Consider the following 25,790-nt stretch of genomic DNA (forward strand, 5'->3'; position numbering starts at 1 on the left):
CTTCAGTTACTAAGAGGGTACTATCTGTTACGAGCATGCTGCTTGCTGCAGTTACTAAGAAGGTAGTATTTGTTACTAACAGACTGCTTGCTGTAGTTACTAAAATAGTAGAACCTGTTACTAAGAGGGTAGTATCTGTTACTAAGGTACTGCTTTCTTCTGTTACTAAGAGGGTAGTATCTGTTACTAACATGCTGCTTGATTCAGTTACTAAGGGGGTAGTACTTGTTACTAACACGCTGCTTGCTTCAGTTACTAAGAGGGTAGTATATGTTACTAAGATGCTGCAACTTCTGTTACTAACAGGGTAGCACCTGTTACTAAGATGGTAGTATCCGTTACTAACATACTTGCTTAGTAGCGGTTACTAAGCCTCTTGTTACTAACTCCAGTTACTAAGAGGGTAGTAACATATGTGACAAGCACTTAGTAAGTGAAACTTAGTAAGTATTACAACCCTTTTTTTAAGAGTGTACATGTATTCATTCTTGTCTCTGTAACTGCAATTGATGAAGCCGCGTAATCGCTGGTGTCAGCGTTGTACGCGCGTAGTCCGCTGTCTCTTTTTTCTTTTTCCCCCATCTCTGACAGTAATGACAGTAATGGAGTAATGGCCCGTTGCAAGCCTTTCTCTTAAGCCTTGCTCGCGTCGCGCCTTTATTTAGCCACAAGCCCGAAACCTGTGTGCGTTCGAACGGTTGGACGTTTCGTGTGTATACTTCGCTTCGTTCACGTAAATGATCTCTTTTCGTTGTTCTCCGCTAGGTTACCTTTAATTTTTTTTTTTTCATTTCAGTCGCGTCGTGTATACCCGTGGGGGAATCCCGTTAGGCCTAATGGGATCATGGCCGACCGGATTCTTCTCTCCCGCCGTACACATCCTGTCTTTCTTTGGGTTGATGTGCCGTCGAGGTGCGCGCTTACTGTGCACACCTCTCGTGGCGGCGCGTGCTTTGTTCTGCTCGAGTTGTGTGACATTCGGGTCAGAGCTTCCCTCCGTCGCCGTGCAAGCTATATTTTTGGCTGCGCACCCGAACACGAGTGGTTTAGCGTACACCGCTCTCGATGAAGCGCGACGTGCATATATATATATATATATATATATATATATATATATATATATATATATATATATATATATATATATATATATATATATATATATATATATATATATAGTGCGTGTGTATTGCATGTGTAGGGGTTAATACGGACCATGCGAGCGAGCGCCACAATTGCCGAGCCGTCCGCAGTGCACCGCATTGTTCTGGCGTGTGCACAGCCACGCTAATGCTCTCACGTCGCAATTCTTGCCTTATAGATCATAAATCATTCGTACGTATCTGTAGCGTCGTTCTCTTCGCATAACATGGATTTCCGCGGTACGTGGGACCGGACGAATTTTTAGCTCTTTTGAAATGAGTGAATAAGTGAAGGAATTCTGGCAGCCTGCTTTTCTTCTAAAGGGGCCGTGACACCCCATTTTCGATCGTAATCTGTCTGGCGTGGATTAATCCTGGTGCGCTTTCAAATAAGCTGGCATATTTCGAGCTTGTTCAGTTGAGCACTTTAATGATGATTGAATATTTTATAAACGTGCGAGCAGTGTGAAAGTCGCTCAACACTGATCAACTCGTGAGCCGTGACGTAACGAGCTGCTTGCTGTGCGAGTATCTGCATTCCGGTGAAAGATTGATTGATTGATGTGTGGGGTTTAACGTCCCAAAACCATCATATGATTATGAGAGACGCCGTAGTGGAGGGCTCCGGAAATTTCGACCACCTGGGGTTCTTTAACGTGCGCCCAAATCTGAGCACACGGGCCTACAACATTTCCGCCTCCATCGGAAATGCAGCCGCCGCAGCTGGGATTCGATCCCGCGACCTGCGGGTTAGCAGCCGAGTACCTCCGGTGAAAGGTTTTGTTGTGTGGTGAGCTGCGCGTGCAGTCGAGCTGCCTAAACTGTCAATGCAGCTGAGCAGGATGCCATTGCCTTGGCTCTTTTAGATCAGCGTCATAAACATATATTTAGCGATTCTATATAGCTGCCATTCGTGCCTTAAGTGTTGGAGCTGTGTGCAAAGAGGCCAAAAACATACTCGGTGTGAAGTCGCTTACGACCCGTAACCCTTACATGGTTCCCGGCTCATATGGGAAACATGGTCGGAGGGATCATCAATCTCAATGAGTTGGCCCTCTCCAGGGCGGGAGGGTTGGCTGTCTGTGGCTATGGAGGACCTTTGGGTTGAACTGGAGATTTCGTAAACAGGGATCCGCCAACTACATACAATGAAATTGCCCAACATTTCGCTATGGATAGGAGAATCTTTTCAACTCCACATAGGAAGCTGAGTAGAGCGCAGACACTTTCACTGCGATTACTTCAAACAGAAACGTACCCTATAACCCTGCCGTTCTCCACAAGCTTTACCCTAAGGTTTAATTAACCAACTCGTGTACAAAATGTGGCGGTTTAGCCACCTTACATCACATGCTCTGGGAGCGCCCTTCGGTATACGTGGCATCCATACAGCATTGTCCAAAAAGTGGAACCCCGCTCTGCGGAGTACGGACATAACATCGCAATTTTGAGCTGTCCAGGGGGCCCACGATGCGGCGCTAGGTCTCGGCCTTACTGTCCCATCGTGGAAGTGGCCCGCCGGGTGCTAGGGCGCACGCCTTCGGGCTTTCACAATAAAGTTTTCCCAAAGCAAACCAAGCTGAAATTGAGCGACTTGCGGTGGTTGAAACTAAGTAAAAGACGACGGCTCTGCCATTTTTCCAAGACCCATTTTGCACTGAAATAATATTTTACGGCTCGCTTTTTCTCTTTCTTTCTATGATTAGTTTATTAAGAACAATAAGAAAATTGTTCTAAGGAGACGCGACTTCGTTTGTGTATAGACACAATAGACCCTGTACTCGCATTTTTTTGGTGAATCGCGTGAATTTCTTGGTGACCGTGTCGTGGTTCCTTTAGTAACGGAGTACCCCTAGCGATAACCGCGTTTCGCGATGTGTACACCGCCAGTGCCGTCTCGACATGCGGTGGCATCATCCTCGTGGCTGCAGGCGCCTCTCGGTATAGTTCCGGTCTATCGGCGGTCGACTTCGCCTCACCGCTGCGAGCCTTCATCCACGACCGCCTTCTAGCCGCATAACGCTATGCGGCGACGGTCGCTTATAAATCGAAGACGCGGTCCATTGTCTCGCGTTCCTCATTACGTGCGGGTTCCTCGGCCCAGCGGGCATCGTTTGTTTCGGGTCCTCTCGCGACACGGCGTGGTCCGTCGGTTTCTCATCGTAAGAAAGAGAGGGGGAGAATAACGGCTGACAACGCGGTGCATCGCCCGGAGGTGTCATGGCGACCGAAAGAGGAAGTCCGTTGCCAGGTAATTGGCACACGCGCATGTTGCCGCGCACTTCCGCGTGGGACACTTTTTTTTTTGAGCTACTTGTGCTTGTAGAAACTCCGCTAGGTGCTAACAAAAACTGTTGTTTTCGTGAAGGCAGTAAGTTGGCAGACGCGCTCACTCTTCGTCCTCCTCTTCATATTCTGCTTCGCCCTCAGAACGCGTGCGTTGATTCTCCGGTGTGGCAGGCAATAACTCGTATAGGTGGGAGAAAGAGTACAGACAGAGAGAGAAATAAAAAGATAGAAAGAACGAAAGAGTATAAAGAAAAAAAATATAGAAAGGCGGTGTAAGAGAAAGAAAATCTCAAGAAAGAAGTAGAAGAACAGAACAAGAGGTAAAGATAAAGAACGCTAGAGAGAATCAATAAACGGGAGAAAAAGATATAGAGAAAGAGTGAGAGAAAGAGCGAGAAGGAGAAAGGAATAGACAGACAGAGAAACAAATAAACATACGAATAAACACAGGAGATGAGATTAAGAGAAAGAGAAATGTAGAGGAGCAAGCAAGTCTGCTGATCTCCGCTTTTCCCGCAGGCTGGACACCACTAGCGCGAAGCTTCCCCCTTCCCCCCCCCCCCCCGCTTTCTTCGTTTGTTTTGTTTGTTTCTGGACCAACACTGCATGCTTTAGAGTTCACTATGTGTCGTCTGACGTTGCAGGTTTCAAGAGTTATTATTGTTATTGTTCGCCTCCATCAAATACAGTGATTGAGTCGTTGACCAGTTTCTCTCTAATGCGAGCGTATAAGCGGCTCCCCCGTTTCTCGTGCTTCCTCGTTCTCTGTCCTTCCGGTCCAAATAAATCGTTCTTCGCGCATGCACGCTCAGCCCCTTGACGAGTTTCTTATCTGCGAACGCCGTTTATCGATGCTGTCGTCGACGGGTCCTTTTAATCGCCGTCCCTCGCTGTAAATCAAACGGCGCGGCCACCGGCTTCGCATCTTGACGGTGTCAGTCGGCAGCGGTCGCACGGCCTCCTCGTCTTCTCACGCCACTAAAGATGGGGACAAGCGCGCGAGGAGGACGTCTTCCCCGCAAGGCCGACCGACCACGTGTTGCTCGCGCAGCAACGTCCGTCCGCGGAGCCATTGTCTCACCGCCGGTCACCGCGGTTCAAGGAATGTGGCCCCTCCGATCACCACTTGGTATTCCGAGACGGTGCGCGTGTGAGGCCCGACGCCTATTATAAATATAAATATGTGTGTCGTCGTGCAATCACTTTCTTGAAAACGATGCAGTGACTACTCTCTGTGTGTGAAGTATGCCGGGTTCGTGTAGTCTGAGGCACCGGCTACCCCGAGAGGAATTGCTATTCCAGGCGCAACTAGTAGATTTAAGTGTAATCTGTACAGTTTCTGTGTTATGGCACTAATAATGATGACTGATGTCACTGTTACCAACTCCTCCTACGTTAGCCACCATTTGGCGAGTGAAGAGATGTTAGCATTCGTCCACGTACAATAAATTGTTCTTGAATTTCTTTTATGTTTGTTTTCTTACTAAGCATTATTCTTTAGCCTTCTCTTATTTGGGACTCCTGATCGTATGGAGAATTCGCGCTAAGTGCGTGCTTGTAAAACGTGGTAGTTCAAATTGCGTTAAGCACTCGCTTATATAGGCTTCGCTGCTTTGTGGACCTGACAATATAACAATATAAATCGGGTGTCATCGTATGCCTCGTTGCATAATGTGGTTGGAATAGCGCTATAGAAAGGCGCCTGTTCAAACATTATGCGGTAGTTCACTCTGGCTCTATGTACAGGGTGTCCCACATAACTTGAGCCATGAATTTGATAGTGAAATGCACTTCAGAGGCGAATTGAACCAAGCGCATACTACTCGCACTAGTCTAGGTACTCAGGCTATTTTTTTTTATTTCTCCCCATAATATAATTAATAATTCTTAATTGCCCTATTTTTTCTGCGTTGTAAAGAAAGCCTATAGCAGCACCACATAACAGTGCGCTCGCGGTCCTTCGCAAGTTTTTTTTTTTTTTTCAATTTCGCGGCTTTCTTTACAACATGGAAAAAAACAACAGCGCGAGACGTATTGTACATGAAACCATTTAGTCGGTGGTTTCTGAAAGTTCTCTACATCTCAGTGTTCATGTTTTAAGTTCCCAGCTCATATATAGAAATTAGGTAATTAAGAATTATAATAATTAGTGTGGGTAAAAATAAAAAATAGCCTGAGTACCTACAGGCTAGTGCGAGTAGCATGCGTTTGGTTCAATTCGCCACTGAAGTGTCTGTAATTTTCAAATGCTTGGCTCAAGTTGTGTGGGACACTTTGTATAGTCTGCATGGGTGATGCTACAATGGCGCCTCAGTCAGACAGAATATTATGATTATAATGCGTGAATATCTCTTAAGAGCACGGTCATGACACCCAATTTTCGATCATTCTCTTTGTTGAGGGGGCTAATCCTGGCGCGTTCACTAATAAGCCGGCAAAATTTTAGAGCATTTAGTGGAGCAGTGAAGTTATAATTGAATGTCTTTATATGTGCGCTAACCGCCTATGAGTCGGGTAACATTGGCGCACTTGCCAACCGTGATGTAACGAGGAGCTTTCTGTGCGATCGTCTGCATTCCTTCCAGCTTACGACGTTCCTCCGCGACTCAGCTGCGCGTATTCTATAGTTTTCTTCGGCTTGGCGCTGAAAGCGAACTTTGGTAGACGAGTGGCTCCATCCACTCCGTGAAGCACATGACGTCACTGACGCCATGCTAAAACGGTGGTCGCCGGTGGTGTGCGGGGTTAATAGCCGGTGGCTTTGATTTCGTTGTTTTGCGCTGAAGTATTATTTTACGGTGCACTTTTCACGTATATGTAGGCATAGTAGACCCCCCTACTTCCGTTACCACTGGAAATCGCGAATTGTTGGGTAACCGTGCCCAACCACACAGGGTTCAAAGGCGAGACAGTAATTTCTTTCTCGCCGATATATTCTTCCTCCAAGCGCTTAATTATCCTCTTAGCCTCTTATTTTTTGATAAAACACGTGGAACGTCAGCAGTTTACGCGCTGAGCCAGCCAGGATTTCACGCTTTCCGGTTACAAGCTGCTGTATCTCTGCTTGCGCAGTTGCAAATCTAGAAAACGAAGTGAATTCAGTTTATCGCGCACGCTTCTAATGCGAGACAAAGAAGACCGGGAATTCGACTGCGTGACACATCAGGGTAGGTGATAATCCACATCTGGTATCTCTGGTTTATCGGTAAACAAAGAGCTTATTTCATCCTGACGTCACGTGAGCAATCTGCTGACGTGAGACGGAAAACGTGAGACGGAAAACGCCAGAAACAATGACTAATTTTTAGAGGCTGTTTATAGAGGCCCTCTAACTTTGCTTTGCGCGCTTCGGTGGACTTAGTGGCATGGAACCTATAGATAATTGTCGACGAAATGAATTGTTATAAATGCGACAGTTTGTAATGATGTCGTAGTGCACAGCAACTTATGTATTACTGCAGTGTTTTCTCGATAATTTAGAAGGACACGGCACGAAATGAATTGTTATAAATGCGACAGTTTGTAATGATGTCGTAGTGCACAGCAACTTATGTATTACTGCAGTGTTTTCTCGATAATTTAGAAAGACACGGCATGATAATTAACGCCATGACGACGTATGGAGCTACTGAAGAAGTCAGTAGCCAAGACGTACACTGTCGTCCTTTATGAAAGGGAACACGCGAACGCGTGGCCTGCCCTCTGCGGCGGCTGCCTACAGCACCATCAAATGACAGCAAAAAGAAAACACGTTCGCTTTCAGCGTCATCTGTTGCCAAAGAAATAATAAATAACGAGTCACGGTCGGTAGACAAGCGCTTCTAGATTGCTCTCCTTCTCTGCTCGCGCCTGCAGTGCGTAGTGCACTGCCAACATATCAAACGTTGTGCGCGACCGCGGCGCAAGCTGCAGTAATCGCCCAATATCGCTCACCGAGCTATAGTGGCGAGAGGAAACGGAATTTAGCAAGCTTGTCTACTAGCCATGACTCGTTATCTTGCTTGGTCATAGATTACGCCAAAAGTGAGCATGCTTTCTTCACTTGTCGGTTGATGGTGCTGTATAGGCAGCCGCCGCAGACCGCAGGCCACGCGTTCGCGTGTTCCCTTTCATAAAGAACGACAGTGTACAGTCAGACCACTGCAATGCCATTGTTCTCTCTGGTAACTCTTCATGACAAACTATACGCCCTCAGCAAGGCCTCCATAATCTGCGCAACATGCACTGTCTTACCTCGAAAATTAATGAAGAAAAGTCACAATTCGTGTTCACCTTTTTGATGTGTAGTGTTGCGGTGGTGGTATAGTAAAGGCGCTATTTTCATTCAAACAGCGCATAATAATATAACGTAGGGTCTTGGGTTCCGAAACCGCGATGGGAATAATGTCAGGAGGACTCCGGAAATTTCGACCATCTGGTGTTGTTTAACGTGAACTGACGTTGCAAGCACACTACACGGGCCTCAATCATTTCGCGTCTACTGAAAAGCGACCACCGTGGTCGAGATCGAACCCGCGACCTTCGGGTGGGCAACCGAGCACCGTAATCACTGATCCACCGTGGTGGGCATCTATGCTTATTCCACAGTTTCTCAGGCGTTCCTTAAAACTAAGCATGGCCCATGGCTTCCGCGCCACTGCACGGTATTAGCGACGGGAGTTGATGATTTCACTTTGATCGTCGTCGCCCCCTCGTTCATCTCCCTTTCCTTCATTCTTCAGCGCGCACTGTACAATGTAGGTTACACGCTGCACGTTTATTCATGCCTCGCAATGCGTGGATTATAAGCGGGCGCGCGATAGCGCCAGATTACTCCTCTGTATACGCGTTGTTGTTCTTGGTGTGCTCATCCCGTGCTATACTGCGCATGCGCACGCTATTAGTCACATTCTGCGGTGCGCCGCTGCGGAGTCGCCGAGCGTGTAATTGCTTCCGTGTCGATTTCATCGAGCGATGGTGGCGCCTGCGTGAGAACGGTTTCGATGGCCGCACCGTTATTTTTACGAGCGTTGTTGTTACCCTGACGCCTTGCTGCTGACAACGCGAAGGCTCTTCCGACGTTGGCTCTCGTGTCAGGGACGGTGGGCCGCATTCTTTGTGTCTCCCCCCCGCACGTGTGTGTACAGTGTATACGTATAATAGTTGCACTCGGAGCATCCTCGGCCTGTCCGGAGAGCCCTTGGTCGGCAATCTAATCTTGCGCGAAGGACGCCCGTGCGACCTTCTATCACCGGTTCACGGACTCGCCTGCTACCGCTGCAGTATACTGTACCACTCCTTCATTCCGTGCGCAGATCCAGGGTTTCTTTTTTCGTCTTGTTAATGCAATTAGCTCGGCTTCTTTGTATTGACTGAATGCTTCCACTTTTCTAGCGGACACGCGCAAGGACTACAGAGTAAGAGACAAGACAAGCGCTGGACTTATAGCGCCTGTATATTTTTAGTCATTGTGCGGAGCCGCTTGTAAAGCGGAAGCTTTCTTTGCTTTGCTTTTCTGGCAAAAAAAAAGAGGGGGGTGGTAGTAGAAACTGATTTTGATACGTCGGTTGATGACAGTCATAACTACGTGGATCAAAAATAACATTACTATTTTAATCCCTGTAGTTATCACTGTCGTCAACCGATGCGTCAAATGATTGTCAACTGCGCCTAATTAAAAAGAGGAATACTCGAAAGAAGACGCTGTAGGCCCGTGTGCTCAGATTTGGGTGAACGTTAAAGAACCCCAGGTGGGTTAAAGAACCCCAGAACTACGGCGTCTCTCATAATCATATGGCGGTTTTGGAAAGTTAAAGCCCCCATATCAATCAAATCAGTCGAAAAAAGACGCGCAGTAATGAAGACACATGATACATCACGGGAAGACACGTAATAGATTGCGATAACGAGTTTTATCGCGTTCCAGATGGCATTACTACGGCCCGGTAAGGGAAGAACTTGATGAGTGGGTGACGTTCCGCACACTCGTTGGCGCTGTGCACACAAATATTGGAGAGGGTTAGAACATTCGTATAAACCGCCATGGTGGTCTATTGTTTATGGTGCTCGAATGCTGACCCGCAGGCCGCGGGATTGAATCCAGGCTGCGGCGCCTGCATTTTCGGTGGAGGCAAAAATACTGTAGGCCTGTGTGCTCAGATTTGGGTGCTGGTTAAACAACCCCAGGTGGTCGATATTTCCGGGGCCCTCAACTGCGGCCACTCTCGTAATCATACAGTAATTTTGGGATGTTAAACCCCCTTCCCCGCACAAAAAAAAAATAATAAGAGAAGTGAACTTCTGTCTGTTTTAGACGGGTGGTTGATTGCATGAGTTTCGGCAGCATTTCGTCGTGGGGGATGCAAACCTGTGCTGCATTGCGGCTGGCGGAGGGGGAGAACACTATCTTAGCCTGATAATAATAATCTGGCGTTTTATGTCTCAAAACCACCACATGATAGTGAGGGTCGTCGCACTGGAGGGTTCCGGAAATACTGACCATCTGGTGCTTTTTAACGTGCGCTGTCATGAATTTGGGGAGGAAAGTGACCATTTTGCACTGTATGATACTGGCAGCGCTGCGGACTTGAAAACAGATAAAACTGTGGCGAAATGTACACATCAAGCGCATCTATCGATTGATATAATGAAGTGAAAGGCTAAAGAAAAGGAGAGGGAACATGCAGGGAGAGGGCACTGTAGGCAAACCGCGCATGAGCCAACATGGGTGCTCACTACTTAGAAAACGCGTGCATTTATCTTTTCAAAATCTATGATTACACAGTATCATTGTATAAGATGGGTGCGGCGATTAAATTAATCTTTGTTTCGCTATAAATACCGCATGTCTATCTGTGAGTGCTGTGGAGAGAGAGCTCTCGCATTCTCCAAACTTTCGCGATAGCATATACTGTATGCTTCTGTGATTGTTCTTTTAATTTTGTCTGTGTTGCGCGAAAATAGCATGTCGCTAAAATTTGGGTTACACTTACAAACAAAATAGTCCAGAATGATGTTCCCCTCGATTGCAACCCTATACTACACCAATTCTTGACGCACCTTTCCGTCTGTCGAATGTAGAATGCCTCACAGGACAGAAGAATCCGTCGCGTGCACTCAATTGCGTGCACTCAAGAAATCGGTATACGGCTGTGTCGAAAATTTAGCATGCGGAACAATGAAGACGTCGCCTGAGGTGCGTCTACATACGTTGATCAGGGCGTTTTGAGGGTCTAGCTGGTTCAATGTATGCAGGAAAAATTGCGCTAAAATAGAAAAGAGCATCACGAAGAAGGAACACTAAAGAGATAAAACGGCTATAACGTAGCTACAAGAAACGCAGCATAGGATTAGCGGAACGTGTGAGATGCATGGGTGCAGTCGGGCTACCGATGCTGCAGCCGACAACTTTTTGTTTGAAAAGTGGGGCTTTAATTGACGAATACGTCCGCTCCGCATGTGAATGGCAAAGTGCGCGTGTCCCGGAATAGAGCCTAATGCACGGAACTTGCGCGCAGAGACGCTCACCCTGTGACAATCGACAGGCGCCGTTGTCGGCATGCTGATAACGTTAACAACGTTATCTCGGCGTCTACGTCACCCTGCCTTAAGTGAGTGTCCGCATGCGCCTATAGTGATTTCACTCGGGCACCGTTAGGGCGCGCTTTCGCGTCGCTCTTTTTGCGCGATGCCCGGCTTCCGCTTTTTGTCTTGTCTCGGCTCGCATTTTTTTTACCTCCACAATCGTCGTCGGTGTCGCAGCGATGTCACGCGACCCGCAGTGCGGTACTCCAGCGGCGCGCCGCCGTTAGCGACCGGAATCCCCACAGGTCCTTCTCTGCGGTCGCGCTCTGCGGCCTCGTCTTCTCCGGAGTCCTCGTCTCTGCTGCGGTGGAACATGGATGTGTGCTTGTAAGAAGCGCGTTGTTCTTGCATTGTAGCGAGAATATCGGGATACAGTGCTTGGGCCGTGCGGTTGTGCGTCGTACTTCTCCGCTTTTCTTCGACCTTGGAATATTCGCTGGTGATCGTCGCAAAGCTTTGACGTAGATGACGTCTGTGGAGGACGACTTCCCAGCGACGCCGGATCAACCGCTTCACCGGCGATGGCAGTCCGTTCTCGTCGTCGGTAAATACACTACTTTCTTAATCTCACATTTGCTTGTATATTTTTGTTTTTTTTTGTTTTTGCACTGCAGGCGCGCTGTTTACCTGGTATAGTGTCACTTCTAAATTTAACGTTTGCCTGTATCGTTCGTTGATTGTTCTTTAACGGCCGCTGAATGAAAAGTTCAGCAACTGTGGTTCTTTCGTCATAATTTTACTGACGCGGTAGTCGCGGTTTTGATCCCGGTCGTAGAGGACGCATTTAGGTGGAGGTGCAATAGTCGAAGCCCGTGTACCGTGCTGTATATGTCAGTGCACATTAAAGAACGTCAGATGGTAGAAATTTCCGTAGCCCTCCACTGCTTCGTGCCTTGTAACGATATCGTGGTTTTGGCTCGTAAATGCCCGGATATTAGTTATATTAATTTTTTGTTGTTATCGATGTATTACCGCTCGCCTTCCGGTTTCGCATACCTTAATAATTTCTCACGTAGGTGTTGCGTGGGCGTGTCTCTCTGCTGGCGTTCGACTGGTCGACAGTGTCGAAAAAATTCTCTGGCTATCGCCCGAAAACGCCTTTTTTGCTCCGCAGGCGCGCAGACCCAGGTTATTCTTTTGTGGTGCGATATATATTCGTACTGTTAAATTCTTAACATGTATTGAATTTTCGTTATTACTGCGACGCCCCTTTTAAACGCCGGATACGTTTCTCACATGCACGTTTTTTTTTTTTATCTCACGGATAGTCTAATTGTAGTTTTTGAGCTTGATTACTCCACACTGCAGGCAGTATTTGCGCAATATAGAAACACGTATTATAGAACTATGTAGAATTTACCGATAAACATGTTTGTTACATTGCAGCGTATGTTCATTTTAAAAGGTTACGAACTGTGTTACTGAACACGATCGAAGGTGGGAACGACCGGACGCGCGCATAACTTACGCGCGTCTTGTCTTTCACTCGCCTTCGTCAGATTTTTTTTTTAAGATATACATTTCGCAAAAAAAAAAAAAAAATGAGAAAGTAGGCTTCATTAGAGCCGGCTATCCCAACCGTCATGGTAGAATGTGTTCAATAGCGTAGTTAATAAGCCTTCAGAATGAACGTAAACCAACTATACTTAGTGCCTTATGCGCAACTTAAATTGCTGACGAAATTTAGCCGCTCGGTTTGCAGAACACGTCAGCAAAGAATGAAAACGCCGGATGACGTGCTTAGATATATGACGACGATATATATATATATATATATATATATATATATATATATATATATATATATAATATGAGCTTACAGACTGTTGCCATTACTTATTTACTTCAATGTGCGTGCACTGTTTTCCCGTTTAGCGACGTATATTCTAAAAGACTGCCCGCTGCGCTGGTGTGCGCGCTTACAGTGCTCAGCTGCTGACCCGAAGGTCGCGGGTTCGATTCTGCTCACGGCGGTCGCGTTTGAATGCAGGGAAATGGTGTACAGGCTCGTGTACTGAACACTGTCAGCGCACGTTAGAGAACACCAGGTGGTCGAAATTTTCAGAGCGCTCCACTACCGCGTGCCTCCGGTCGCGGCTCTGGCACGTATATAAGACCCTAGACATTAGTAGTACGACCCTTAAAAGACTCTGGTCTCAGTCAGCGTTTCGAAGCGTACTCCTCCGTAAGCGCACTTAATTTGCCCGCTCAGTGGCGCTGGCGTCGAATGCACAACGGACCCTGCATGATTTTCCGCGCGTTAAAAGGCTGCAGGAATGCAAACACAGACGTAAGGAAGAAGTGAAGACACGAGAAACATGAATACCTACGAAGCTAGCCGGCCTTTCTGTTATTCTAAATCGTGGTCATGTTTCCTCTATACTGTGTCTCTCAAACGTGCATTTTGTGTAAACAGTCACAAACTCATTCGCCCTTCAGTGGCCTTTCCGAACTACAAATGGCCGACGAACTTTTCTATACTGTGTCTAGACCCTTGTAGACTACAGTGACATCGTGACTCACCGAGCTTTACACGCTGTCTGTTCGCCGCGCAAATAGTCAATATTTACATTGTATCAAAATGTGATACGGAGCCACACAGCTGGCGATGACATCTCTGCCGCGAGCGCGCTATCGACCTTGCTTGTTCGCTTGCTGGAAATTTTCCATGACGACATTCACTTCTTTCGTGTACATTATGGATTTACGTGTGTAGCCAATAATATTGTTACGTCTACGAGAGTGGTTTATTCATATGTGGTAACAATATTACAAATTCCATATGTGGTAACAATATCATGCCTAGTTCAAGACTTTCACACAACTTTCATTCTGCACATTTTACTTTTCAGCTACCCTCAATGTATATATTAGCACATTATGAAGAGTAAGGACAATAAAATATCAAAAACTCAGCCCCTTATGCACACAGCAAAGACAAAATGGAAGGCAAAAGCCCGTGCTCTTTTTCATCTGAGTCGATATATTGATAGATCCCACTTTGCCACCCCCCGGAAGCTTTCCGCACCTAGCGTGGTTCTGCATTACCTCCGCGATCGGAGGCACCTCACCTGTTTTTGCACTGCTTTGTTGATCAGACCACTTTTGACCAAGTTGCGACGTAATGTGATGACGTCACCATTCTAGACGAAGAAAGTGTTTAACAGCGCAAACGATAGGAGGGGATAGAAGAGACGCTCTGTTCTCGTCTCTTCGATCCCCTCCTGTCGTTTGCGCTGTTAAGCACTTTGTTCGTCTACCATGCAGCACCAACCAGCCCAATCAAGCACCTTGTTAACGTCACCATTCATATGGCTATAGCGCACCACGACATGGACAGAGAAGACACACACACAGTGCTAACTTGCAACTATGTTTTATTCGCTATCACACATGCCATCTGTACTAACAGTGGATCGATATAACCTAGAAAACATCGTGTAAAAATACAGCATAGCTCACGCAGTCATCACTGATTACGAGAATCTGCACCCGCCAACCTCAAAGCGATCATTCGAGATACCTCTTTAGCTGACAAGGCTAAGCAAGCCGCACTCACACACATTAATGACGAACCCCCATTATAGCCCGGCAATGTGATTTAGCAGATGATGTCACCATGTGACATTACGTGGCGTGACGTCAGAAAAATATCATTAGGTCATAATGAAACCACGAATTTTGTCGATCGGAGGCGTCATGATAGCGTCATATGGTGACGTCGCCACGTGATGATTGCATCACTCGTCCGGCATGGATGCCCTTCTCAGCCATCTTTCTGGCAGCACTGCTGCGTTGCTGTTCACGGGAACGGTGACTTGTGCATGTGTTTTTCTTTTTTAGATCTATGTGACGCCGCAAAGATGAAGTTGACAAAGTGCACATAGAGCTCGCGCGCTCAGATGCTGTTTTTAGCGGTATTGTTTTTTTTTTTTTTTTTTACATGTGACATACCTGCTGCACTGATGCGTTATGATGTATCAGACTGCTCGTGTATCTGTTCTTTAGGCAAGAGCGCCCCGCCGTGGTGGTCTAGTGGCTAAGGTACTCGGCTGCTGACCCGCAGGACGCGGGTTCGAATTCCGGCTGCGGCGGCTGCATTTCCGATGGAGGCGGAAATGTTGTAGGCCCGTGTGCTCAGATTTGGCTGCACGTTAAAGAACCCCAGGTGGTCTAAATTTCCGGAGCCCTCCACTACGGCGTCTCTCATAATCATATGGTGGTTTTGGGACATTAAACCCCACATATCAATCATTTAGGCAAGAGCATTGCGTAACACGGTAGTTTCTGGTCAGGTTTACGTGCATCTTGCGTGCTTCGGGCTCACTTTTCATTCACCCGCTTCACAAATTACCCGATCACTGCAGTTAATTTTAGGGACTGATCTACTTTTTCACACGGTGAGGTCAACAGGCTCGTTGAGTTATAGCCCCTAATTGCGGCCGCAACCGCTGAGTGCTTTGTGGCGTCTCTAATGGCGTTGTGTGTCACCACCCGTGGAGAAAAGCGAGACACACAAAAAAATCTATGTGTTATGGCGTGACTCACGTATGGCGGTGTATAAAAAAAACGGTCAACAACCGCTTTGAAGCTGGGAGGTCGTCAGTGCCGCTTCCGGAGTTCCTCTCAATATCCGCGGTGCTCTAGCTTTCTCGTCAGTTTCTTGTTGCCCTGGAGACTGTTCGCGATGTGTATTATTTTTTCTAAATAAGCTGTTCATTTCGGTTTACCTTTAGCAAATAAGGCGTGCACTTGTTTCAAGACAGTACCTATATTGAATTCTATCTCGAGATTTCATTGTTTGCGCCAAAACGCTTCATCAGTGACTTCAGGATAGATGGGTATTTAATTACAACTTATTTATATATTATTAGGTATTGCAATATACAAAAATTTACGTTTAATATTAATTTTGTTGCAATAGAACATTGAGTGTCTTGACATAACGTTTCATTGATTTGGCACACCTACAGACAGTTCATTATACGGGGCGTCTGAAAGCATCGTAAAGGGTAAGTCAAAGTGCGTCGGCTCGCTCGGTTTCACACTATCGTAGTCATTTAAAAAATCTTGCAAGAAACAACACTTGTTATTTTATGAACATTTTAGTTACGTGCGTACCCTTATTGTTGCACGACGTCATCCAACTTCTGTCAAGGCATGGAGGCGGAAATGTTGTAGGCCGGTGTACTCAGATTTGGGTGTACGTTGAAGAACCCCAGGTGGTCGAAATCTCCGGAGCCCTCCACTACGGCGTCTCTCATAATCAAATGGTGGTTTTGGGACGTTAAACCCCACATATCAATCAATCAATCAATTCTGTCAAGGCATTATGACTGTGTCAGTGACGCCTGTTAACGTTATTTCGAGACTTACGTTTGAGCCGAAAACAAAGATACGTCACTCGCATCCCTAAGCCTTCACGCTTAGTTTGTCGTAATTCTGAACTCGTGTGATTCATGCGGTTGAGTTTACAAGATGGAAAAATATCTAGATGTATAGGTGGCGCCATGATAGATAGATAAGAAATGGTATGAGCTCCTCCACCTGCCTTCACCGAAGCAATTGCATCACTATAGAGCTTGTAACGAAGTGTTCGTCACGTAATATTCCTGTTTAAACCGGCCCTTTTGTAATACCCCCGTAATTATCATTTGGGAATAAAATAAAAGGGAAAGTTAAAGGTACATACGTAGGGCGTGCGAATGAATAACAATAATTTGCGTTGCCGAATAGTTCTAAGCACGTCTAACACGCCAAGGCATCTCCCTCTTTCTCTACATCCTTTTTGTTACCCTTATTTCCCCACCCCATGGGTAGCAAACCGTGCTTGTTCTTTGATTTATGGCTCTTACCAACCACGGGGGATTGGCAATTAAACCCGTGGTGAATATTAAAAGTATTTTTTTGAAAAGGGGAGAGAAAAAATCGCGCGGCCTTCCTATTCATCTTTCTCTCTCTCTCTCTTGGAGGAACATCACGACAGTTGTTCTTCAAACGGGCACCGAACGCGTCTGCGACCTCGTTCCCCGATTGCGCTGCACCTGCAAGGTCTGGCTTGCCCAGCGTTGCACGACTTCAGCGTAGAGGTACACGAGGGCGTGCTTATCTTTTCCTCCTTATCGCACCGCGCTGCAATTAGCCTCCAGTCCAGAGCCGCTTTTCCAGGGGCCCCTTACGCTCTAGCACGAAATGACTCACCGCGCAGCAGCACTCGCCATGAGACAACGCTGTAAAGCGATTCGATTGCCCGGACGTCTCGCACGGCGGTGCTTCGACCGCCAACCGGAACTAGGGCTACAGTGTTCCGCATATGGGCCTCTTAAACGGAGAGGAGGATACCTTCCTTTCTGGGCGACGTCAGAGCCTCGGCAGTGCATTTTTGAGGGTCACGCATGTTAGCAGCCCAGAGAGGACTATGGCGGCGCCCATGTAGCCTTCACTGAAAATGTCTGTAGATGCATGACTGTATTGTAGAAGTCTGCCACGTTTGTGGTCTACCAGGAAACCTTCACTGAAAATGTCTGTAGATGCATGACTGTATTGTCAAAGTCTGCCATGTTTGTAGCCTACCAGGTAGCCTTCACTGAAAATGTCTGTAGCCTGCATGACTGTATTGTCAGTCTGCCATGTTTGTAGCCTACCAGGTAGCCTTCACTGAAAATGTCTATAGATGCATGACTGTATTGTCAGTCTGTCATATCTGTAGTCTACCAGGTAGCCTTCACTGAAAATGTCTATAGATGCATGACTGTATTGTCAGTCTGTCATATCTGTAGTCTACCAGGTAGCCTTCACTGAAAATGTCTATAGATGCATGACTGTATTGTCAGTCTGTCATATCTGTAGTCTACCAGGTAGCCTTCACTGAAAATGTCTATAGATGCATGACTGTATTGTCAGTCTGTCATATCTGTAATCTACCAGGTAGCCTTCACTGAAAATGTCTATAGATGCATGACTGTATTGTCAGTCTGTCATATCTGTAATCTACCAGGTAGCCTTCTCTGAAAATGTCTGTAGATGCATGACTGTATTGTAGAAGTCTGCCACGTTTGTGGTCTACCAGGAAACCTTCACTGAAAATGTCTGTAGATGCATGACTGTATTGTCAGTCTGCCATGTTTGTAGCCTACCAGGTAGCCTTCACTGAAAATGTCTGTAGCCTGCATGACTGTATTGTCAGTCTGCCATGTTTGTAGCCTACCAGGTAGCCTTCACTGAAAATGTCTATAGATGCATGACTGTATTGTCAGTCTGTCATATCTGTAGTCTACCAGGTAGCCTTCACTGAAAATGTCTATAGATGCATGACTGTATTGTCAGTCTGTCATATCTGTAGTCTACCAGGTAGCCTTCACTGAAAATGTCTATAGATGCATGACTGTATTGTCAGTCTGTCATATCTGTAGTCTACCAGGTAGCCTTCACTGAAAATGTCTATAGATGCATGACTGTATTGTCAGTCTGTCATATCTGTAGTCTACCAGGTAGCCTTCACTGAAAATGTCTATAGATGCATGACTGTATTGTCAGTCTGTCATATCTGTAGTCTACCAGGTAGCCTTCACTGAAAATGTCTATAGATGCATGACTGTATTGTCAGTCTGTCATATCCGTAGTCTACCAGGTAGCCTTCACTGAAAATGTCTATAGATGCATGACTGTATTGTCAGTCTGTCATATCTGTAATCTACCAGGTAGCCTTCACTGAAAATGTCTATAGATGCATGACTGTATTGTAAGTCTGTCATATCTGTAATCTACCAGGTAGCCTTCACTGAAAATGTCTATAGATGCATGACTGTATTGTCAAAGTCTGCCATGCTTGTAGTCTACCAGGTAGCCTTCACTGAAAATGTCTATAGATGCATGACTGTATTGTCAAAGTCTGCCATGGTTGTAGTCTTCTGCGTCGGTACATGTTACGTTGCTCGGCTGTGGGGCCGAATGTTGCGGGTTCGATCCCGGCTATGCATGACTGTCGCTTTTGGTGGAGTGCTGAAGGCCCGCGTACTGTGGACTTCACTGCCCGTTAAAGAACACCAGATAGTTCAGGGCCATCCACGACGGCCTACCTCATATTCGTATCGTGGTTTTGGCTCGTGAAACCCCGCAAGTTGCGATTATGTTGCTTTTACTTGGCCTTGGCTGTATTTTGAGTCGGACGGTATACAACCACCTGGGTGGTACATTGGAAATTGCGGGAACGACTCGCCAACGCTGCGACCACATTCTGAATGAGCTGGAACACTGAAACGCTCGTTTACAACGCTTTAAGTGCACGTTAAGAATTCAACGTGCAGTACTGAGCTTTAAGTATGGCAATTGATGGATGGATGAATAACTTTATGAGCTTCGAGGGAGGAGAGCCGAGCGTTACCCCGACCCGCTGCGGGCTGCTCTCACGTTTGTCGCCACGCTTATTGGCGTGAAGTAATTATGTTTACTCATTGAGCACTTTCCAAGTGTCGGTATACTTGTATCGATGAGACGCTAAGCTCGGGAAGGTTGAACGTGATCAGTTATAAAATGGGCATAGTTGCGCTGAAGTATATAATAGTATACTACTGTATACTATTGGCCGTCTTCTGTCGGCGCGTTCTGACGACACAAAAAAGAACTGCAAAGGTAAAGGTTTTCTCTTTTTTTTATTTCAACTTATCGCCTGTACATTTAAGCCGCTCATAGTCACTGCTACGCTTTTCCTGGCTTCATACGCTGAGTGTTTTACGTCCTATTTTTTCAAGCGTTTTTTTTTCTTTCACTGAACCTTATGAAGGCATGCAGGCCGTATATACGCCGGCGCGTAATTTAGACAGTGTAATACTGGTTATCACACGGTGCTTTGCTAATCGCAAATAAACCCTATTGGGATCCATATTTTTAAAGAGCAAAAGGTTCTCTCACACAGCTCAGTGCGCGAAGACATCCAATCGCAATCGAGAAACCCGATTTGAATCGGTTGGGTGCACGTTAAAGAACCCCAGGTGGTCAAAATTTCCGGAGCCCTCCACTACGGCGTCTCTCATAATCATATGGTGGTTTTGGGACGTTAAACCCCACAAATCAATCAATCATTTGAATCGGCTCTGATCGCGATCAGAAAGTGGCCGTGTGACGCCTTTATAATTTTATCAATATAGCGGTCGACGGTCGTATGTTTGTTGTGGCCTCTACTTTCAAAGGCGGCAGCTATAGCTGCCGCCTTTTAAAGTAGAGGCCATGCGCGACTTTTTTTGTTTGTTTTTCTTTCGCTGCGATAAGACGTGCGCCCCAGCCCCTCAGATGAGGCTGACCTCTGCGGACGCGGCGTCGCGTTTTTTTGAGCGCAATTAAGTCGCTTGACAGGCTGCTATTTAATTTCGCCTCGTTGTTTGTCGCCACGCGAATGTTTTGTTCTCGTAAAACTGCGCCCTTTGGCGCGCCGCGCGGGCAAAGGTCAGAAAGACACTGAGAGCCTTCTTTTTTATCTAAGTGCGAGACATGTCTCACGCAAGCCATATAAACTATATGTGGTTGCTTAGTGGAAAAGCAGTAAAAAGGAAGGATGACACCAAAGGAGAGAAGCAAGGAAAGGTGGGGAGGATAACCAAACGCACGTATGGTCTGCTACCCTGCACGAGGGAAGAGATAAAGGGGCGGAAAGAGATAGAAAAGAGAAAAATGATGCAAAGAAATGCGAGCACACTTGGGGGAGCCTATTCAGCGTATGCAGGCATACGTGTTCATTTTAGGTATCTCAGCAACGCTTCAGTTGCGTTTCGCCCCGCCGTGGTGGTCCAGTGGCTAAGGTACTCGGCTGCTGAGCCGTAGGTCGCGGGATCGAATCCCGGCTGTGGCGGCTGCATTTAAGATGGAGGCGAAAATGCTGTAGGCCCGTGTGCTCAGATCTGGGTGCACGTTAAAGAATCCCAGGTGGTCGAAATTTCCGGAGCCCTCCACTACGGCCTCTCTCGTAATGATATGGTGGTTTTGGGAAGTTAAACCTCACATATCAATCAATTAGTTGCGTTTAGCGCGGTCGAAGAAAGCACATGTCGATGGTCCAAGAATTTCGATAACATAAAATGGCTTCCATAGAGTCCAGTAGATTCAAATTCCAAAAGCATCAGGAGTGGGATTCGCTGGTTGTCGTAGCAAGCGCTATAGAACGTGTTCAAGCATATAGAACGTGTTCGATTGTGTCTTCGGTTCCGTAGGAATCGTGTGTAGAGGTGTCCGCCATACCGATGTGAAACGAGTATGCGTTTGCACGTGCAACGATAGAGGTAGCACCTTATCGCGCATACTCTAGGACTGCCCAGTAATTGAAAATTGCAGTCCCCCCCCCCCCCAGATGAAATAAGGGCGCGGTTAAGAGACGCGCTGAGCAGCGCATATTTCCATGTCCTATCCTACTTCAGGTGATCAAGCAAGCCCGGGAAGATAACGAGAGACAGTCTCTCGGTGTCTTCCCTGGCGTGGTCTAGACTCAGGTAATCAATTTTCAGGATATTCTGTATAGAGTTGTCTCACGCCCTCAAAAGGGAGGTGCTCGGAGACAGAACCATTTTCTTTTTTTCACTAATTGATTATATTATGACGCACATTTTGCGCATAAGCGATCATATTTTGTTTTACTACAGTTCGTAAATAGTATGAATCCACTAGCTACCATACTTTATGCGTGCGCGTATGTGGGTTTTTATGCGTGCCTGTATATATACTCAAACGAAATTCTAGGGCAGGGGTGGGGGGGGGGGGGGGTGTCACGCTTTCTGCATGGGCGCTTTCGGCATCTCGATCTATTCCAAAGGATGACGCGTTTCGAATGTAACTCGCTCCTAGTGAGGCTCGGGTTTATATACGTTTGATAAACATTACGCGCCACCTATAACATCCCAGTAAAGTGTTTCTGTCCCCTTTTTTTTTTTTTTTGCTCGAGTGTCTCTTTAATTATGACCATATAAACATGGCCACGCGTACCTGCTGACTTAAGGCATCGACTTCAGCCTCGAGGTATACACTGCCGTATTGTTTCACCGGGTCGAGAGTGTAGTGATCCGGAGGGGCGCGGCAGGACAATGACTACACGCACGTGCTTTTGTCTCCTCTTGACCAAGACGAAGAGAAAGAAAAAAAAGGGGGGGGGGTCTGGTCTGTCGCGTCGGGCCCCTCGGCGTTGTTCCATTGTGCACGCCGCGGCGGAGAAAGACAATGCAGCTTATCCGCCGCGATGCGCTCCATTAAAAAGCCATGTCGTTTGGGACGGCTCGGGGACGCCTCCAGGCAGCGCGTGTGCAAGGACCCGAGGCCAGCGTTTCAGGCCGCTTCACTGCTGCAGTGCGCTTTTCGCCAGTGGTGTCGCGTGTGCGATGCGATGTGGTCCCGTTACCCTTTGACCCCACTGCTATAACTACCTTATCGCTACCCTAAATTTTTGTTTTCTTCTATACTGGTTGTGGTTTCGCGAACGAGTGTCATCGTCTCGCGCTGCTTGTGCGACAGATCGGTCGTCCGAGTGTAGGCTCGAAGCTTATAGTTCAGTGTCGTTAATAGAGAGTTTTAGTACTGCGTACGCTGCGTACGTGGCGGCGTTGCGTACGTAAAGATGCCACGTTCTGCGTAGTGCGCATGCGCAGACCGCAACTCGCACGTATCGCGTTGCGTACGCAGCCGCCACGTACGCACGCATGAGATGCGTGCGTGCGTACGTATGAGCTGATCACGCCGCTCTCGAACAAGTTCGCGAAAGCGCGAGACTTCGTTTTGCAAAATGGCGGCATCGAAGGCAAGCACCGACCGGCTCTGTGGCTTAAAATATGGCCGTAATCTGGCTATAACACTTGGATTGGCTCACATTGGCTGTCAACAACACGTGTTTCTGTTTTGATCTACCAGATGACGCAACACGCTTCACGCTCGTTAAGTACGCGGGTACTACGGCGTACTAAAAACCGATTAGTGGCAAACGACGCCACGTAACGCAAGGCGCTTGCGTGATGCGTACGTTGCACCATTCCGCTGTACTAAAACTCTCTAATATACTGCTTCTTCACGTGGGGTGAAGGAAAATTGATGGGACGTGCGTCGTATTGTGTCGCCGCTTTCTTCGGGCGAATTCGGTTGCTGAAGTGTGAAGTAGCACGCTGCTTCGGAGCTTTACTGCCGGGATTTCACCAGTTGGGGACGGGTTTTATTGGATCATGATGACGGGCATAATCAGGGTGCGCGAAATGCGCCGCTGCACACAGATGCAGGCGGGCAGTTACGTCTCGCGTAACACACGCACTTGCAGCTCCGAAGATCAAGTCGTATAGGCACTTCTGTCGCCTTGTGTGTGACTTCATGTACGGAACAAGTGTCCGTACACTTATAGATACTCCTCTGTTATGCCGAAACTGAAGCTTCCGAGTTAAGTGTACAAAATGTAAGTGCACTATCTGAGTGTATTGGATAAAAGCTGTTTGCCCGCCTCTGCCCTTCTAGCAATGTTTTGAGCAGTGGTAATCGATCCTTAACCGCTGGGAATTAAGGATCACAGACTGGATTTCAAGAGAAGGCACGCGGGTGAGGGAGAGACAGAAAGTTAGGTGGACAAATGAGATTACGAAGTTTGCAGCTAAGCCCCGCCGCGGTGGTCTAGTGGCTAAGGTACTCGGCTGCTGACCCGCAGGGCGCGGGTTCAAATCCCGGCTGCGGCGGCTGCATTTCCGATGGAGGCGGAAATGTTGTAGGCCCGTGTGCTCAGATTGGGGTGCACGTTAAAGAACTCCAGGTGGTCTAAATTTCCGGAGCCCTCCACTACGGCGTCTCTCATAATCATATAGTGGTTTTGGGCGTTAAACCCCACATATCAATCAATCAAGTTTGCAGCTAAGTACAGGACCTAGTTGAGTGGCGGAACATTGGAAAGGCCTTTGTCCTGCAGTGGGCGTAGTCAGGCTTATGATGATGATGATGATGATGAATCGTCCCAATTCCATTGCCAAGCCGAAGAAAGCTAAAATATCTCGATTTTACGTGCAGCTGACCAGGATGCAGACACCCGCACAGCTGCTCGATACGTGACACCTCCGAACCGAGTGGGCTGAGTCTCAATTACATGGCTAGAGTTTTGAGTCGGTCTGCGGAAAGCCGAAGCAGACGGTGACTGTGAATTTCGTCCGTGTGGAATTGCTCCGAGACCGGCATCCTTTCTCTCTCTTCCTCTGCAAGCACATCTGCCGGGGCGTTGCACGAATCCGCGCCCAGCTCTTCCCGAGCGCATTGGAGCGTGGAAGCCGCTCGTTGCGCGCCTAGCGGAGAAAACACCCGCGTGGAATGCGGTGGCACGCACGTGCTCACTATGCCCTCCGCCCTCCTCGCTCTGTACCTGTGCTGCTGCCTGCTACTTATCGCTCCACCGAGGAAAGCCCTTATTTGCGCAGCTTTTCTTCCATTCTTCTCCCTGTTCTTTCGTGCCTTGCGGTGCCTCCCTCCGTTCAACTGCCATGGCTCGCATGACGTTGAATGGATACGCCGCGCATACGGGGCAGACATCGTTGTTTGTTCGACGTCCGCGAGTTAGTGTGCGTGACTTCGGCAGAAAAAAAAATTGGCTACGCGCAGGACTTTTCTAAGCTTGATTCCGTCGACGCACTATCGTCGATCGGAATATACAACGCTTCTTTGAAAAAAAAAATAAAAAGCAAATCTTTGTTTCGATGCCCTGCTTCAAATAATCGCCATATTAGTTTTCAGACGACGAAGAACAACCACGCCTCGTGATGTGCACGTGGTTCACACTCGACACGCTGCAGGCTGCCACAAGATGATTCTTGAGTTCTTGAGGCTCGTAATTCCCATTTTGTTTTGTCGACGGAAGCGAAAGTGTCGTGCATTTGTTGAACGTAGCGAATCGGTTCTGTGTAAGCCCGGCGCTTGTGGCATTCTTTAGAAATTGTCGTTTTATAGAGATAGTATAGGTCTATTTTCTGCAGCTCTGTAGAAGGCAGAACGGCTGCTCAACGCGCGTGAAGTGGTTGAAACATACGGTCTGCACCTCCTCCTCGTGCAACTTGGTTGTGATTGAGGAACATCTAAACAACGGAACTTGTATCGGGTGCATAAAGTTGCGCTACAGAGACGCGGACACTAAAAGAGAGACACGATTAGACTCACGAAGCGCAGCCTTTTATGATGACAAACCAAGAGGCCCAAATCGCAAGCTTAGCTTGTATCGGTCTTCGCGCAAACTTGTGCAGAATCGTGTCATACATAAGTCTTTGACAATGGTCAGAACGAATGCGCGTGCGAACCTGGACCTTGGCCGAGTGATCACCACGTGCGCCATAACCGCCTAGCAACAGCAGTTAGCGATAAGCGGTATGTATAGTTGTAGCCGGGCCCCGTTGATGGCCGCTCTTTAATGGCGTACTTGACGCTCTGGCGGAGTCGGGGCGCCAGCGTATAGCCGTTAACACGCCGTAAGGATTGCCGGCAGCAGCGAATAAACGACTTCGCTGCTCGGTTATTCGCGATGCAGTTTAACGAGCCGCTTCACGCGTTTCGTCTTATGAGTTACGGCGCAGTTACAGTGTGAAGTTTAGCTGCGCGGTCTTTGATTGGTGTTCCACATTGTAATGGCCGAAACAACGAGCTCTGCGGGAGCAAATGGCGCACGTGGCATTAATTGTTTTGTTTTGTTTTTGTTTTTTGTTTTTGGCAACGAAGCTGTTTAAGCAAGCCGTAATACGAGCGGTGTGCAGATATGTGCCGTGCGGCCTATAGCGCCAAAACTGTCATCATAAACGAGTTTGTCCTCAGAAATCG

At 47.3% G+C, this 25,790-nt stretch overlaps 1 protein-coding gene across 3 annotated transcripts in view; it reads left to right on the plus strand.

Moving 5' to 3' along the window:
• Nucleotides 1-25,790, plus strand: part of LOC119181229 (rho family-interacting cell polarization regulator 2-like) — a 336,392-nt gene that overhangs the window by 240,798 nt on the left and 69,804 nt on the right. The window contains exon 1 of one of the 3 annotated variants that reach the window (XM_075874991.1): nt 11,385-11,538. The exons of 1 other annotated variant lie outside the window; for it this stretch is intronic. In XM_075874991.1, the coding sequence (XP_075731106.1) occupies nt 11,460-11,538 (79 nt within the window). In that variant the 5' untranslated portion in view covers nt 11,385-11,459. Of the gene's footprint in view, nt 1-11,384; nt 11,539-25,790 lie in introns of those variants that run through there. One more of the 3 variants, XM_037432410.2, reaches the window with a different exon arrangement.

This window comes from Rhipicephalus microplus, chromosome 10 (genome assembly GCF_043290135.1).
Source record: "Rhipicephalus microplus isolate Deutch F79 chromosome 10, USDA_Rmic, whole genome shotgun sequence".
Classification (NCBI taxonomy): Eukaryota; Metazoa; Arthropoda; class Arachnida; order Ixodida; family Ixodidae; genus Rhipicephalus; species Rhipicephalus microplus.